Source organism: Monodelphis domestica, chromosome 1 (assembly GCF_027887165.1).
Source record: "Monodelphis domestica isolate mMonDom1 chromosome 1, mMonDom1.pri, whole genome shotgun sequence".
In the NCBI taxonomy this organism is placed as follows: Eukaryota; Metazoa; Chordata; class Mammalia; order Didelphimorphia; family Didelphidae; genus Monodelphis; species Monodelphis domestica.
The window spans coordinates 480,289,569-480,307,231 of NC_077227.1; the positions used below are offsets into that span (position 1 = coordinate 480,289,569).

Below are 17,663 nucleotides of genomic sequence, written 5' to 3' on the forward strand. Positions count from 1 at the left end.
CATCCTAAGTCCCTCTGGCTTTCTAGTAACACATTCTGGTGGGCAATTGCAGACATGCCCACCAAGAAGGTTCTGTGTGCCCTTTTAGGCATGCATTTCATAGATTGACCATCACTGTTCTGTGTGTTTTGGCAGCTAGTAGGCTAGGGCTGGAGTCAGGTAGACCCATATTCATATTCTCACCTACCTCTCAAAGTTGTGATGCTGCAATGAGATAGTATCTGTCTAAAGCACTTTGCAAACCATAAAGCACTATATACATGCAAAATCATTACCCAATGTTCAGTTTAAGTGCCACCTCCTTGAGGTAGTCTCCCTGATTTCTTCTTCTTCAAATTGCTATATCCCCCAATAAGAATATTCCTTGCTTGAGGTTAGGAACTGTTTTCATTTTTCATTTTAACCTTTGTATGCCAAGTACTCCACAGAGGAAGCACTTTTTATACATGTTTCTTGAATTGAACTGAACTGAATTGACTGGGGGTAGGGATGGGATTGGGGGAGTGCAGTTAATGGACTTCAACTTCAATATGAATCAGCAGTGTGCCATGGCAGCCAAAAAAGCTAACTTGTCTTAATATCCAGATCAAGGAGAGCGATTAAAGAGAGACTTTTATTTCTGTTCTGGTCAGATTACATCTGGAATAGCATATTTGGTCCTGGGCATTACTACATTTTAGGAAAGACAAAATTCATATCCTGAGGAATGAGTTAACTAGAGATCAAACTATCTAAAGATCTGTTGAAGAAATTCAAATATTCAATTTGGAGAAGAGAAGACTTGGGAGTCCACAACTATTTAAAGTATTTGAAATTTCTGCTTAGCTCTGTAGGGGAAAACTGGGAGCAAAGTTTAAAAATATAGAGGCAGGTTGTAACTCACTATAAACTTTTAGGTAAGTCCCTTAACCCTATTTGCCTTAGTTCCTTATTTATAAAATGAGATGGAGAAGGAAATGACAAACCACTCCAGTATCTTTTTGCCAAGAAAACCCCAAATGGAGTCATGAAGACTCAGACATGACTGAAAAGACAACTCCAATAATGTAAACTTTCTAACAAGTACTGTCCAAAACTTTGCCTCTGGAAATGGTGAGTTCTCTTTTATTCTAGATGTCCAAAGGGAAGCAGGATGATCTTTTTGTGATAGTGTATAAAAGTCATTCCAACTCTGATATTCTGTGGTTCTGGGAGGACAAGAGGGTGTGAAAGGTCTTTGTAGAGGAAGGATCCACCCAAATTCAGTCACAATTCTACTGAAGTAAAATGCCTGGGATTAAATGAGAGTTGACTAAGGACCACTAAACAGAAGCAAAATAGAGATAAACTCTTTGGCAAACCCACCTCCCCCACAGCATTTGCCCAGGCTAGGGTGGGTATATAGGGTATCCACTGAACTAGAGCATGGTCAGAAGAAACAAAGGTCCCCTCTCATTTCAAATAAACTAAGTCTGCATATTTTTCTTTATCTTTTTGTTAAGGAAAAAAAAAACCTTTACCTTTGTTTTAGAATTGACACTAAGTATCAATTCCAAGGCAGAAGAGAAGTAAGAGCAAAGTAAATGGAGTTAAGTGACTTGCCCAGGATCACAGAGCTAGGAAATATCTAAGGTCAAATTTGAAACCAGGACCTTCCATGTCCAGGCCTGACTGTATATCCACTGAGCCCTTAGCTGTCCCAATCAGCAGTCAGAAGTGGGATTAGACCACATGATCATCGGATTTCTCTGGCCCCACATTCCCTAAATGCATGACAAAAGACAATCTGTGCAACTCAAAGATACAGACTATCCCTAGTCCAATAATCCACTTGCCCTTTCTCCCACTCACAATGCCTGGCAGTGAACAGCATTCTACATAGACTAAGGGAGCCTAAAGCCTGACTTAGGGTGCTCAGCATCCTCAGAAATGCCACAAAACTTGTAATCTTGGCTATATTAATTTTATTTGTACAAAAACATTTTCATGTAATCGAAATTATCCATCTCACAATGCTCCCTAGCTTTTGATTATTTATAAATTCTTCTCCTACCCATAAATCTAATAGGTAACATGTTCCATGTTCTGATTTGCTTCTGATATCTCCCTTTATGTCTAAGTCATGTATCTTGGTAAGTGGTATAAGATATTGGTCCATATCTAGTTTCTGCCAGACTGCTTTCCAGTTTTCCCAACAATTTTTTACCAAATAGCGAATTCTATATCCAAAACTTGGATCTTTACCTTTTTGTTGTATGTCTGTTCTGTGCCAAGATCAACCTTTCTATTTCTAACCAGTAACCAAATAAATAGTTTTGATAATTATTGCTTTATAATACAGTTTAAAATCTGGCAACTGCTAGATCTTCTTCCTTTTTCATTTATCCTCTTGATATTCTTGAAATTTTTTTCTTACAAATGAGTTAGTCGACATAGCTATATATATAAAATGATGCCTTATTTAGGGCAGGGAGGAACAGAGATAGGGAGATACCTGGGAATTTCAATGTAACAAACAAATTAATTTTTTAAAAATGCTACAAACCTGAGCTCACCCTCTGCCTCCAGTACACATCACCAATTCTCTTTCTAATCCTTCTCACTCCACTCCCTATGGGTCTGAGGAGGTGCTTCTGAAAGAACTGAGACTGGGGATCCAGAAGCAGCCTAGGCTGGGACTCTGAGATAATTGGTCCCAGCTTTGCAGTTTCTCAAAGCTAAGGCAATGATGGGAGGAGGAAACTGGTGGAAGCCCCGATTCCCGGATTCTGTGAGGTCTCCCCCCGCCCCCCAGCTTAGAGCTTGTGAGGTCCCTGCCTCACACCAACTGGAGTGCCTGGGAGGTCCCTACTCCCCACCAACCCCCACTGCCTGGCAGCACAGGGACTTGGGGAGCAGGAATCAGAGTTCTGTCCTATCCCAGGAAGGCCACAGGGGTTGGAGCAGAGGCTGAAGCTGCAAAGATTTGCACCCATTCATTGGGACCTTTTCTTAGAGGCTCCAAAGAGATTCAGAGATGTGCCAATGGGGAAAATATACCCTCCTTATTGACATCCCAGTGGAGCCATCAATGACCATTCTCCCTCCCCCAGCTGACCCAACAAAAGAAATGAGGAAAATTAGATGACAGCATAAAATCAGAGAATGTCACTGTTAGAAATATCCTTAAAGACTATCTAGTCCAACTCCCTCTGTCAATTTTGAAGACTTGGAATACCTCCCTTCTAGATGGTACCAGAGTCCTCTGGTAAAGAATTCCCCAACCCTACCCCCCACCAGCTCTGGTTCAAGTCCTCAGAAAAATTCAAGCAAGGGAAAGCTCACCTCAAAGGACAAAAAAGCATCCAGATAGGATCCTAAAGAGACAAGAAGCAATGATTAAATTGCTCCTGTCTACCACCTTCATCCTATTAGAAATGGCTGAGAGAGCTGTTCCCTAGTCCCTATATATTAACTCTGAGCCTAACCTAGATTCTGCCATTTAGTACAAGACAGAAGGGAACCAGAGTAATAAACAATCTTTACTAATTAGCCCCATAGTCAGGGCCCTGAGTAAGCCAGGAACTCTTGGTAAGAGCAGAGAAATAGGTCCCAGGAGTCCAAGACCCTGATATCCCTCACCAAATATGCTGGGATTTTTTTTTTGCAAAGGAGAAATTAGCCCCCTAGTATCCAGCCAAGGCTCTACCAGAAAAGAAGACAGGGGGATCAGGGAACAAATGGACACCTGAAAGTACAGGCTCAAGCCCAAGAGGGTCAGCAGCTGGCGCCAGACAGGAGGAGTCTGAAGCCAGAGCTGGGGAGGAGAGGATGGTGAGGTAATGGTGCTTGAGAATAACTCTGGGCATGGTGAGGACTGTGGCAGGACAGGCAGGAACAGAAAATCTGTCCCAGATGTAGGATGGCTTCCTGGGAGGCAATCTAAAGAGGCCCTGTCTTCTCTCCCTTAGACTCAGTAACTGTTCTGCTGCTGACCAGGGTCCTGAGGGCCAGGCTAGGCCAAGAAAAGGGGCAGGGACTCAGATCACAGGTAACTGTCCCCTTGCCAAATCCCATAACTATGGAATAGTAGGGGAAAGTTGCCCCCACTATCACCATTGCTCCTTTGTTCAGACATATCTACCTACCTCCCCAGCATCTGCCCAGAACAGAGAGCTGCATGGGGAGCCCACTGAGCTAGGGGTTAGCCATAGGAAATGAGAGCCCTTCCACTCTTCAGAAGCTCAGACTTAACAGTGAGAATAATTCACTGCTGGTCTGACACTGAGGGCTTTATTTAGTTCAAGGAGGAGTAGTCACTTTAGGATGGAGCAGTCTGAAAGGAGTAGAAGGGGAGGTTGAGCTGTGTCTCCAAGGCCAGGTACAATTACAGTAGGTGGGAGCAGGGCATTCCTGGAGCAAGGAACTTCCCTCCTATAAGGGAGATGATGAGCTCAGCCCTGAAGCCGAATCTGGGTCTAAGGGGTCCCAAACCCAGCTTTCACCCATCTCCAGACAAGCAGGTAGAGAAGGGTGACAATGTGTGAGTGCTGCCAGATGGTGAATGTATCAAAGGGTCAGTCCTACCTCCTGCCTTCCAGCCAGAGGCTCCCAGGCTTCAGCCCTCCCAGCTCAACCTCTCTTGACTTCTTGACTTCACGGGAACTTGGCTCTGGCTCAACTCCCTTCCCTTCTTCTCTCCTACCACCCCTCTCCCCTTCGGCCTGAAACCAGAAGGCAGACGAGGCTGGAGAATCTGAAAATAGCTCCTGGAAACTCGATCCTTCTATTCCATGCGACATACCAGTGCACGAAATAGAAAGGGGTCAAGAGATTCGAGTCTGGAGGAGGGGAGGGGTTATACCTAAAAAGGACCGTGGACATCGAAGGCAAAGCCTCTTCCTCACTTTGATTTGCATCAATTTAAATAAAATTTCCCTGTTCTGTATTCTTCAGTCAATAATCACAGCTCAGATCCAAAACTGTAGTAGGAACGGTGGGATTGGAAAAAGGGGAAGCGGGTGCTGGCCTGACCTTCCGAAGGCAAAACTTTGCATTCTAGATACAGAACTACTCAGACAAACAGAGATTAGCGCTGCACCTCGGCCTAGAGAAACAACACACCCACAAGCACCTGCACAAAAAGCACGAAGTGCAAACTCAGAAAATGGAAAAGAGGGAATAATTCAAAATCTCTGGTTTTGAAATGTTTTCTTTATTCTAAGAAGGAAGAGGGTTGGAAGAGGGAAAGGGAAAGTAGGAGGTAGGGGAATTAACTCCTCTAGCCCCAGAGGCAGTCTGAGGCCAGGTGGAAAACCTAACTGCTTGCTGCCTCTAGAATTTATGCAAGCTTCGCCTTTAAACCATTCCTCACAGGCCCCAATCCATAACCCGACCCAGAGACACCAGCCGCCACTCCCACTCCCCCCCCCACCCCCCTCCGGGCAGTTTAGAGTTGTAGCTTCAAAAAAAGAGAAGGGTCGGATCCCTTAAAAGGAAAGTGCAATGTGTTATAAGTGGTCGGAGAGATTCCTTCTTTCCCAAGGGTTAAGCATTGGATCTGCTTCCTAAAGACCGGAGAACTTGTTGGTTCCGAGGCTCTGCAGAGCAGTCCTCAGGGGAATACCTTGAAGCAGAAAGATGCCATGTGTGCAGGGCTTACCTACAAACAGTTCCAGACTTCTTTCAACTGAAGTGTTATTTCGGGAAATCGGACCCATTCCCGATTCCCGAGGTCGAGGGACATCACCCTAAGAAGGGGGAGGGATAGAGGATGTGGAGTGGGATTTAAGAGATTGCTCTGGAGAGAAAGAGGGTGTGAGTCGAATAAAACCCCTGGGTCAAGGGTGGACTGTGGTTAGAGTTTGTACATCATCCCTTGGGGATGAGGACCCGACAGGGTGTGGACACAGATCCTAAGGCGGAGGAGAAGCCCCCTGCCATCTCCAGGACTCTGCTTATTTACTTATCCCGGTTACCAAGACTTTGCGGCTCCGCCTCTCCTCCTTCCATCCCCCAGCCTTGGAAAACAAGTCTGAAGGAGAGGGCGTCTCCCCCCACCCACCCCAAATCCTATAGGCCGTGCCAAGCCTGGACTCAGATGTTTGGAACCAGTTAAATCTCGGAATCTGGGGCTCCAGTCGAAATTCCCTTTTCCTCGACTTCCACCCCTTGGGGTCTGGGAGGCTGGGGGGTTGGGAGAAGGAATATGAGGGAAACCCGAGAGGACCCGCCTGTCGGTCAGCCCGTCAGTCAGTCCGGTGAGAGTTGCGGCCGGGCTGCTGGCCAGCCCGTCGGACGCCAGCCCTGCCTGGGAAGGTGGTGGGAGAGGTCATAGACAAGGATCTTATCTCTGGCCTGGAACAGCCAGCGCTTCCGCCCAGGGCAGCGGCTGCTCGACCCTCGCTGGGCGCCCTCCCCCAGGCGCCCTCCCCCAGGCCACCTCTCTGTGGACCTCTTGCACAGATTTCTTCCCTTGAGTTTATTCCTCCAGGTCCCTTCTCCGGGACCTGGGATCATCACCCGCTCCAGCACCTCATCCCCCCTTCCCCAGCGCTTTTCTCCCACCAAGGGGGGGGGGAGGGGGGAGGCGGCGCGAATCTCTCGTGAAGGTGGAAGGTAGAGCCACAGGGGCTAAAGCATACCTAGCTCAACTAGGATTAGGCTTTATTGTCAAGACAGACGACTGGTGTCCTAGGAAAAGTGACACCCAAGGAGCTAAAGGGTCCAGTGTTTCCTGCTACTTCTTCACTCCTGCCAGAGTCCTCACCTCATCCAAACTCTTGCCTCTCCCACTTCTTTCAACCCAGGTGCCCAGGAATATGTTCCCTTACCTTTCCCTCCTCCAGACACCAATATCCAACTAGAGACAGACCTGGATCATTTCCTCAGGACACTAGGGATAATCAAGGAATCCCACTCTGCTTGTCAGAGCTTCTGCTGTAGGTTCAAGAACATCCCCTTTTATCTAGTCATTGTTCCACAGTCCCCCAAGGATTGGGACTCTCTCCCTTGCTAGATTGTCTATACCATAATCTCTTTTTCTCCCAGGCCCAAAGACTTTCGGGTCAAACTTTACCCCTTCTCAAGTTCCTAGCAGAAGGAAGTGTCAAAACGAAATTACTGAGTTTTTGGCTTAGGGGTGAGCAAAAGACTCTAGGGGAGGGAGGGTAGGTAAATGCGAGGGGAAGTGTTACCATTGAGTTTAGAGTCCTCTCTAAATTACTGGGGTCAGAGGGATGGGGCCAGCGATATAGCTGTGACCAGCGTCTTAATGAATGGTGAATGAGGTGATTCACTTCGCTGAAGCCCTAAAAGACCTGTTTTATTCCCTCAAAACACAAATATGCTTTAGATTGTTCTTTCAGGACTGAGTGACAGGTTCAGATTACACTTCGGGTAGGACTTTACCACCCTGAGGCAAAGGGACAAAGCATAGAAGGGGGGGGGGCGGTGACCGCTGCAAGGCCATGACACCAGGGGTGGGGCATGACCAGTGCTATCTATTTGTGAACTGTGACAGAAGAGGGCAGCCTAGTTACCTGGGTCTGGGTCCGAGTCCTAGACAGAAACCTTTTCTGTATGAAAATGAATTTAGAGCTGCTTATGCTACCCTCCCCAGGGCTTGGGGTGAGAGAGGGTTGGGGAAAGAAGCCGAAGAGAAAAGCTGTGCACCCACACACAATTCTCCTGCTACTGGCAAAGTTCCCTCCGCTGGAAGGAGGGGTGGCGGTTGTCGTGGAAGACTGAGTGGGGCGGGGGCGGGCGGAGATTCAGATGGAGAGGTGACAAGAGGATACCCCCAAACAAGACCCCTAGGAGAGAGAAAAGGAAACTCACGAGAGGGGACAGCCCAGGCTCCCCCCACCCACCCACCCACCTCTCTTCCTGAGACCGGGACTCCGGCCCCTTCCCCCCCCCCTTCCCTGCGCTGATTGGTCCCGGCCCCTATATCTGGCCCCTCCAGCTCGGCCTCAGCTCAAAGTCAGCCTTGCCGGCCGCCCCCTCGGATCCCCGCCGGCCGTATCTTTCAATCTCTCCAGCCCCAGTGGTCCGTGGCCTCCAGTTCTCCCCGCGGCTCAGTTCTGCCTCCAGGTCCCGTCCAGCTGGAATGCATAGATCGCCACCCGTCTACGGGGCAGAGGACGTTCCGCAGGCCCGGCGCGACTGTTCATGGGCCCCGGGGCCCGAGCCCGCAGCTGAGCCCCCTGGGCGCGCAGCCGCCGCAGCAGCAGCAGCAACCTTCCGCGGCTCGAGTCCAGCGCTGACCGCAGCAGCAGCAGCGCCCGCTCGGTCGCCCAGCCCAGCCCCTGGCCCCGGCTTCGCCTTCCGCCAGGGAGCTCCGGGGGCACCCGCCTCCCCGCCAAGCCCCGAACCCAGTCCCGAGCCACGCTATGGCTACAGCCCACCACCGGGACGTGCTGAGAGCAAACAGGGTGACGATTCTCGTATCCGCCGGCCCATGAACGCCTTCATGGTCTGGGCCAAAGACGAGCGCAAACGATTGGCGCAGCAGAACCCCGACTTGCACAACGCAGTCCTCAGCAAGATGCTGGGTAAGCCGAAGCTGGGTAAAAGGATCAGAGATTGGACAGGGTTTGGAGTAAAGGGGATAGACTAGAACAGGAGGGGGAGTCAGGACCGGGGAAATAGGACCAGATCCCGAAGAAGTCCAGAGATTAAAGAAAATGGGGAGTGGAAGAGAATCGGAGTATCAGAAGAGGGAGGTTGGAATGGAGAAAGGGAGTAGGGACCAAAGGAAAGGAGAGGAAAGCTATCAGCAGAGTGGTGGATAGAGTCTTAAGGTATTGGAATAGGACAAATTGGAGTAGGACAAGGACTGGACAAGGGAAAAGGGCTGTGGAAAGGTGGGTGCCGGGGGGGGGGGGAACGCGGGCAGAATGAGGAAGGGGACAAAGAGAGAAGGCGGGCAGAACATGGGGCTTGTAGATTAGGGACTGAAGCAGAAGATGCAAAGTGAGAGGAAATGTTTGTATAAAGATATTCCTATGCTCTGGCCCCCTATATACTTTGATCCAAATGCTGGGCACCTCAAGCAGACGTTCCCAACTTCGTGTTCCTTTACATTCCTTGAGTTCTAAGGAAGAATGTGCACTACTTCCTCCTCAGCCCCTTCCCCCACTCCCTGCCCCTGAGCTGTCTCTGTGGGGGGTATGGAGAGTACAGTAGGCTGGCGCCTCTAGCCGCCCCTAGCCAAAGCTCTTCTCAGCCCTCTGCGCATAGTTCACCGGGAGGAGTTAAGCTCCATCCCCTGACACAGGTCATACTACCGGGGCACCCTGAAGGCCAAGAAGACTGGATCGGGGAGATCTCGTCTTCATCTTGGGAGCTGCTCCCTGCCCCTTATTGTCCCCTCCCCTCCCACTCCAACGCCCAGCCTTGGGCGCTAACCATCTTTCCCCCCGACCCCTAGGCCAGGCTTGGAAAGCCCTCACCACCGCCGAGAAGCGTCCCTTCGTGGAGGAGGCGGAGCGACTGCGTATCCAGCACCTGCAAGATCACCCCAACTACAAATACCGCCCCCGGAGGAAGAAACAAGCCAAGAAGACTCGGCGGCTGGAGCCAAGTCTCCTGCTGCACGGCCTCTCCCAGCCGCCTAACGGCTCCAGCTGCGGCGCTGGCACTGGCGCTGAGGGATTTGCCGCAACACACTCGGGGGTGCCGGGCCACCAGCAGCCGCCCCCCCTCAATCACTTCAGAGAACTGCACCCGCTGGGCGCCGAGCTGGACAACTTCGGGCTGCCCACGCCCGAGATGTCCCCGCTAGACGTGCTGGAGCCCAGCGAGCCAGCCTTCTTCCCGCCTCATATGCAGGATGACTGCGGTCTCCTAGGCTTCCGCTCGCCCTATCCGCCACAGCTGGACTACGCCCCCGAAAAGGCGCTGGCTCGGGACCTGGGGGGCCCCTATGGGCAACCCCCGGCTCCAGCCCACCTGGCCGAGGCCCTAAGGACCGCCCCCCCACCCCCGCCAGGCCTCTTCTATAGCCAGTTATGCGGCCCCTCGGGCCCTGCCGGTCCCCGGGCCAGCGGCCTGTCCCCACATTTGGGCCAGCTCTCTCCCCCACCTGAAGTACACCATTTGGATGGCGTGGAACAGCTGAGTTCTGCTGAGCTGTGGACCGACGTGGACCGCAATGAGTTTGACCAGTATCTAAACACGAGCCGGACTCGGCCAGAAGTGCCCGGGCTCTCGTACCACGTGTCTCTGGCTAAGCTAACCCCTAGGACCCTGTCCTGCGAGGAGAGCAGTTTGATATCTGCGCTGTCTGACGCCAGTAGTGCGGTCTACTACAGCCCCTGCATTAGCGGCTAACACCAGATGGGCAACCGCCTGGGGCCTCTGACGTCCTGAAGCCTCTCCTGAGCCTGCCTCTTGGAGGCAGCGCCCCAGTATAGCCAGGAGCCATCAATATTATTTAGAGTAACTCATTAAAACACATAGCGCTTCTTTCTTTTTTTTTAATGTTCTCCAGTAACGTTATACTGCATACCTATATAGTACCAATGTATGTCTTCTTTCCAAAGCCAGTGATATAGATAACCCTGTACACATAAATATTTACACTGTGTAACAGGCACCCGCCTTGTAAAAAGCTATTACCCAGCCCCAATGTTTCAATTCCCTCTCCCAGTATCACCTAGAGAAGGGAGAACAAACTAGCCAGGGATACGTGACAGCTGCCATTCACTTAATTACTGGCCTGGACAAGTGGGCAAGCAGCTCTTTTGCAAGGCCTGTGGTTTTGGAAAATATTGGGTCGCTTTGTTTACAGAAGTTGTTTGATGCCTCACTTCAGGGTCACAATTTTCTACCACATTTCTGAAACATTGTCTACTCCACCAGCAATATGTTTTCATTGATAAGACTTTTTTACTAAACTTTTTTATATATAATATGATATTTAATTTTTTTATTATCAAACTTTTTTTTACTGTTTTTCTTTCTGGGGATGTTCCCCTAGATCAGAAGCATTGATGTAGCAAGGTCGTTTTATATTAAGGGGAAAAAGTTGTTTTAAAAAAATAAACCAAGGAAAAGGAACTAGGGCAAAAACTTGTTAGCACACTGGGAGTGGAATAACCTTAGGCTGTCCAGCTGGACAGGTTATAGTCCAGCTTCCCTAGAGCATTAATACAGCCTTAGAAGTAATTTCTCTATAACATCTGAAGGATCCTGCTCCCTTATTCTCAATGGCCTTCACTGGGGGCCTGAGCTCCTAAATAATTAGGGTCAAGGTCATGAGAGTGTCCCTGAATAAACCACCTCAGCCTTTTCTGTATGGTTCATGTGTCTGTGTGTTTATTGCAAGCTTGTGGGCCCCCACCAACTGGGACTATAAAAACTGCTAACAGAGGGTCATATATAGAAGCAACCCCAGTCAACAAGGCCCTTCCTTTTGTAATAGCTTATTTCCTGGTGTTAAGGCTCCAACACTTCCTTACTACCATAATTCTCCCAAGAGTGGTATCTATTACACTTTCCACTCATAATCTGCCCATCTTGAGCTATCAGGACTAGGACAGCGGGGTTGGGGTTGGACCTGGGCCTGGCCACCTGAGGGAGGAGATAATTTTTCCTAGTACCACAGATCCATCACTGAGACATCACTGAGGTCCCACTGGGGGGTTGAAGGTGACAGCTTCCTCTCTGTCTTTCCTGTCAGCTCACATCCTGGTCTTGATGCCTCTCTATCCCTGTGACCCTATATCTCTCTTGCTTTGGGTAATGTGTGACACAATAATTTTGTGTATCTACTTCTAACACAGTATCTGTCTTTCTACAGAATCACATAGTTGGAAGGTAATGGGAGGAACCTAAAAAGTCATCTAATCCCTTAACTGATGCATGAACTTGATCCATACAGAGTTGTCTGGCCTGAGGACCCATATCACACAATATACTAGGGATCTGCTTGGGATTGATTGGAGGTTCAATAGCAAAAGCAACATAAACCAGCCATTCTTTGACCCACTCCCCATTTAGACAGAACCCTAGACTTCTCCAATTGCTATATTCTGCCCTTCATTTCCACTGTGCCCTTTGAAACTCTACTCACCTTCAAAATTCATATCAACCTGACCAACATTCTTATTGCTATTGTCTATAGAACTCCAGGTTCCTCTCCCTCTTCCCCCCCCCAAAATTTAGTATTTGACATGGTATTCTTCTCCTACTCCCTTCAAAGGCCTGCCTGGCCTACCAGTTCTTCAACCTCTTCAATTCCTATGACTTTTTTTTTTTAATCCCTATCATCCCTCTTAGAATCCATGCTGTGTAATGGTTCCAAGACAGATAATTGATAAAGGCTAGGCAATGGATATTAAGTGACTTGCCTAGTGTCACTAGGTCTGGCTCTCAATCCTTTGAGCTACCTAGCTGACTCCTAACTCCTACGACTTTTGACTCTAGTCTATCTCAACCATGCACAGAAGTGATCATACCATAGGTTCCTTCTCCCACTCTCCTGCTTATTCAACTTGGTCCCACACACTGTAATTCCTTATATTATGGCTCTGCCTTCAGAAAGTCTTCCATGAGTGCTTATTGCATTCAGTTTCCTATTAGCAAGAAGTTCACCATCTCTGGAAGTAGCCTATTTCTAGTTAGGAAGTTTCCCTTTAGAATCAACTGAAATTTGCTTCCATATAATTAAAAAAAAAACCCTTACCTTCTGTCTTAGAATTAATATTAAGTATTGGTTTCAAGGCAGAAGAGGAATTAAGGGTTAGTCAATTGGGGTTACATGACTTGGTCAGAGTCACACACTTTAGAGTGTCTGAGGTCAAATATGAACCCCAGGACCTTGTGTCTCCCCGCCTCACTCTCTCTCCACTGAGCCACCTAGCTGCCCCTAACTTCCATGTAATTTCTTCCCATTGTTTCTGGTTCTAAATTCTGGATCCAAGCAAAATAGGTCCAATTCTTCTTCTACATAGCCTTAAAATGTTTAAAGGTATCAATTATGTTCCCACTGAGGTTTCTCCATTTTAAACAACTTCATGGTCTTTTTTCCATATTGATTGCCTTCTTCTTGTCAATGTACTTTCTAAAATGTGGCTCCAAGAACAGGGCAAAATTATTCTTGATCAGTGGTATCAAACTCAAATAGACATGAATCCCTATGGGCTTTGTGTTGACCTAGGAAACCATAAATGAACATAATCTATGTTGTAGTGTATCCTTATTTATTTTGATAGGCACTACTCAATTTCATTTTAATTTGGTTCAGTCACACTCAGGAGTTTTGCTACAGTGTGCAAATTGAGGGTTGCATCATTTGACCCCTCTGCCATAACTGTTATGGTTAGACTATCACGTCCTTTGATCCTGTCACTATGAATCTAGAAATGCTGCCTGAGATCACTTTGGTTATTTTAGCTATCATTTGATGCTGCTGACTAATACTGAGCTTTCAGTCCACCCAAGGCCCTAGATGTCTTCCAGCCTGGCCATCATACTCCCAAACTGTATGTATATAATTGATTTTTTTGAACCCAATTATGGGACTTTACATTCATCCCTCTTTAATTTCATTTTATTATATTGGCTCTTCATTCCAGTTTGTTAAGATCTCTGTTAGCCAACATATTAGCTGTACCCTCTAGTTTTGTCTCATATGACAATCTGGTAAACATGTTATTTATGTTTTCATCTAAATCATTGGTAAAAATGCTGAAAACAGAGCCAAAGACACAATTCAGGAGTAGATGAGTAGAAACTTTCCTCCAAAATAACATGAATACATTAATCAACATTCTTTCAATCTCTCTAGCCTACCAGTTCCAATCCTCATCTACCTGTATTATCACCTTAATCATATTTCTCTACCTTGTTAAAAGAACATTTTGAAAAAATTGTCAACTACCTTGATTATATATGTCTGTGTGTGTGTGTGTGTGAGAGAGAGAGAGAGAGAGAGAGAGGGAGAGAGAGAGAGAGAGAGAGAGAGAGAGAGAGAGAGAGAGAGAGAGAGAGAGAGAGAGAGTTTAGGGCAGTGGATAGAGCACCAGGTCTATAGTCAAGAAGATCTGAGTTCAAATGTGACCTGAGATACTCACTACCTGTGTGACTCTGGGTAAGACACTTAACCCTAATTCCTCATCTGTAAAATAAACTAGAAAAGGAAATGGCAAGTCACTCTAGTATTTTTGTCAAGAAAACCCCAAATGGGGTCATGAAAAGTTGGACATAACTGAAACAACTAAATGACAAAATAACATATGTAAAAAAATAACACACATTTGTGTGTATATAATATCTACAACATTCTCCTGATCTAGTAGCCTAACAATTTGTTCCAAAAAAGAAAATGTGGTTAGTCTGATATAACTTGTCTGATTTTTAAATTTATTTTATTTTCGATTCTGAATTGTCTCCCTCCTCTCCTACTCATTGAGAAAGCAAGAAAAACAAAACTCATTACAAATATGTAGTCAAAACAAAGCAAATCCCCACCTTAGCCATATATAGGTATACATATATTACATGAGAATTTTTTACATATATATTCTTCAAATCTGCATTCTGAATCATGAATCCTCTAGAACTATAGTTGGTTCTGTTGTGCTGATATTACTAAGTCTTTCAAGGAAGTTTGTATTGTTATGATAGAAATTGTTATTCTGATTCTGCTCACTTCACTTTACATCAGCTCGTATACATCTTCCCAGGTTTTCCTGAAGTCATCCACTTCATCATTTCTTAGAGGACCATAGTATTCTTTCATAATCATTCACTAAAACTTGTTCAGACATTACCCAAATGATGGTCATGCCCTCGATTTTCAATTCTTCACCACCATGAAGAGTTGCTATAAATAATTTAGTACATAAAAGTCCTTTTCCTCGTTCTTTGATCTCTATGAAGTATAGATAGAGCTAGTACTTCTAGGTCAAAGTATCTGCACAGTTTAATAGCTTTTTGGACAAAGAATCATTTCACAGATCCAGCAATAGTATATTAGTATACCCGCTTTCCCATAGCCCCTCCAGCAATTTGTCATTTTCTTTTTTGGTCAACTTTACCAATCTGATGAGTTATACTTCAAAGTTGTTTTAATTTGTGTTTCCATAATTATTAATGACTTTGGATTTTTAAAATTTGGCTATTGTTAGCTTGGATTTGCCTGTTCATATCCTTTGACCATTTGTCAATTGGGGAATGATTCTTATTCTTATAAATTTGAATCAGTTCCCTATGTTTCTTAGAAATGAAATCTTTATCAGATAAATTCGCTGCAAAAATTCCCCCCAAAAAAATTTTCACTTCTCACCTAGTTTTACCTACATTGGTTTTGTTTGTACAAAAACTTGTTAATTTTATGTAATCATATTCATCTATTTTATCTCCTATAAACCTCTTTATCTCTTGTTTATCTCTTGTTCATGACATGATTTATCTTAATGAAACCATACTGATTCATAGTGATAATATTTTGTTTTTTAAAGTGTTTATAAACTATCCTTTTAATAATATCTTCTAGAATTTTACAAGGAGTTGAAGTTTAATTGGTCATATTTTCAAGAATGTACTTTCTTTCCCTTTTTGAAAATAGGGACAAAAATTTGCTTCTACCCAGTCCAGTGTCAATTTACCCTTTCTCTAGGATTTTTCAAAAATCACTCTCAGTGATTTTATAATCACATTCTGTAAAAAGAGCCAGCCTTCAGACTCTGATACTTGTCAGCTTCTCTAGGGATTCCAATTCTTTCTTGGAGTGAGTCCAGAGGACCTTGCTATTGATCCTGGGTTTTTTTTTCTTTTACTATTTCTCTGTTTTCTAAACCCAAGATTAAAGAACCAAGTCTCTTCCCTTCAGTACCTCAATCTACTTAACTCTAGGCTCAGAGATCTGCCCCACTCATACCTCATTACCTACCACTGCCACAATTGCTTAACTCTTCTAGAATCCCCTTTCACTTTACCTCATCACTTTCTGCACAAACTGAATACCGCAATTGTGAACTTTTTAGCATTTATTTACAATTGGGAGAAAATAAACTTTTGGAAATTGCATGGTAGGCTATGGACATTTAAATAATATATGTACATATTATTGTATCATGTGTACTTTTACATAGAATTTTTTAAAATAACCCTTACCTTCTGTCTTAGTATCAGTTCTAAGACAGAAGAGTGGCAAGGGCTAGATAATCAGTGTTAAGTGACTTGCCCTGGGTAAATATCTAGGAAGTGTCTGAGGCCAGATTTAAACCTAAGTCCCCTCAACTCCAGACCAGGTGCTCTATCCATTGTGCTACCTAGCTGCCCCTTTATATAACATTTTAAAGTTTTCAAAGCACTCTACATAAATTATCTCATTTGACTGTGATGCTTACTGTAATTGTGTGAAATAGGTGCTAACTTTATTCCCATTTTGCAGGTAAGGAAACAGGCTGAGAAAGCTTAAGTGACTTATCCAGGGTCACACAACTAGTAAGTGTCTAAAGTAGGATTCAAACTCAGGTCCAGACCTATCTGTGGGTCCAAGGCTGTATGCCCTGTACCATCTAGTAAATCAAAGACCTGGGTCCAACTCATTACCCATTACCCATTACTCTGATACACACTAGCTATGTGACCATAGGAAAGTCACTAAAATTATCAGTACTTTAGTCAGCCCTCGAAGACTCTAAACTATGGAGTGGCTATATATTACCAACAAAACCTAGAAGGAAGAAAAATTCCAGTTAAAATAACCACAGACACTATAAAATACTTGGGTGTCTACATGCTTAGATACATATCATAAGCAAATTAGAAGAGCAAGGAAAAAATTACTTTTCAGATATATGGATAAGGGAAGAGTTCATGACTAAAACAAGAGATAGAGAGGCTCACAGGAGGCAAAATGTATAATTTTGATTACATTAAAATTAAAAAGTTTTACACAAACAAAACCAAAACAGCCAAAATTAAAAAGAAAGGAAGAAACTAGGGGAAACATTTTTACAAGAAGTTTCTCTGATAAAGGGCTCATTCCTCAAATTAGATGGGGAACTGATCCTGTGAATCTTAAAAATTCTCAGACTCTACTTCAGAAGATTTGATTAAGCTAAAACTATTTTAAACAATGAAGGTACTTGATCAGGAATGTGGGGACTTCTAACATTACTCCACCCATACTTGGGCATACTTTAGGGGAAGATAAAGTTGTAAAACTCCTTACTGAACAATGGAAAGGTACCCAGCCCATACTTAAAGTAAAGCTAAAACCCTTAAGCTGGGTCTATTTTTAGATCTAATACAAAAAGGTGCTAAGTACCTATGAAGGTCTAATTAATCACTAAAAGATCAAGCAAGCTTAGCAAGAGGTGTAAGGTTTTAGTCTACCTAGAGAAGGTGATAACAAGATGTGAATTAAGAATGGTCAGTCCTTTGGAAAAACGTCTACTGTGATTGGTAGACGTAAAAACTTAGGGGAGGTGACACAGGAGAAAATTCTCTTTAAAAGGAGGTCAGAAGGCCCCTGAAAGATAATTCAGCTTTGGTAGCTGAGTTGGAGCTTGGACTAGTTGGAGTAGCTGGATCTCTCTGAACACTAGAATCTTGCTTGGGACAAATCTTGTGGTGAGTGAATTAAAGACTGACTGGTCTCTCTTAAAGCTCAGGCCTAGGCCAATGGCCTAGCCCCTTTTCCCATTATTTCCTCTTACTCTATCTCTCCCTTTCCTTAATTCCTT

At 45.3% G+C, this 17,663-nt stretch overlaps 2 protein-coding genes across 2 annotated transcripts in view; one reads left to right on the top strand and one right to left on the bottom strand.

Moving 5' to 3' along the window:
* The window catches only part of TCEA2 (transcription elongation factor A2), a 59,918-nt gene extending 55,349 nt beyond the window's left edge, over nucleotides 1-4,569 (bottom strand). Inside the window, exon 1 of the transcript XR_008915394.1 lies at nucleotides 4,546-4,569. The gene's annotated coding sequence lies outside the window, so the exon portion shown is untranslated. The remainder of the gene's footprint in view (nucleotides 1-4,545) is intronic.
* A 2,907-nt stretch (nucleotides 4,570-7,476) lies between these two features.
* SOX18 (SRY-box transcription factor 18) lies at nucleotides 7,477-11,260 on the top strand. Its single transcript, XM_007475495.3, has 2 exons — nucleotides 7,477-8,513; nucleotides 9,392-11,260. Exons 1-2 carry the CDS (start codon nucleotides 8,069-8,071, stop codon nucleotides 10,291-10,293), a joined length of 1,347 nt encoding a protein of 448 aa, XP_007475557.3. The 5' UTR covers nucleotides 7,477-8,068; the 3' UTR covers nucleotides 10,294-11,260.
* The last annotated feature ends 6,403 nt before the right edge of the window (nucleotides 11,261-17,663 follow it).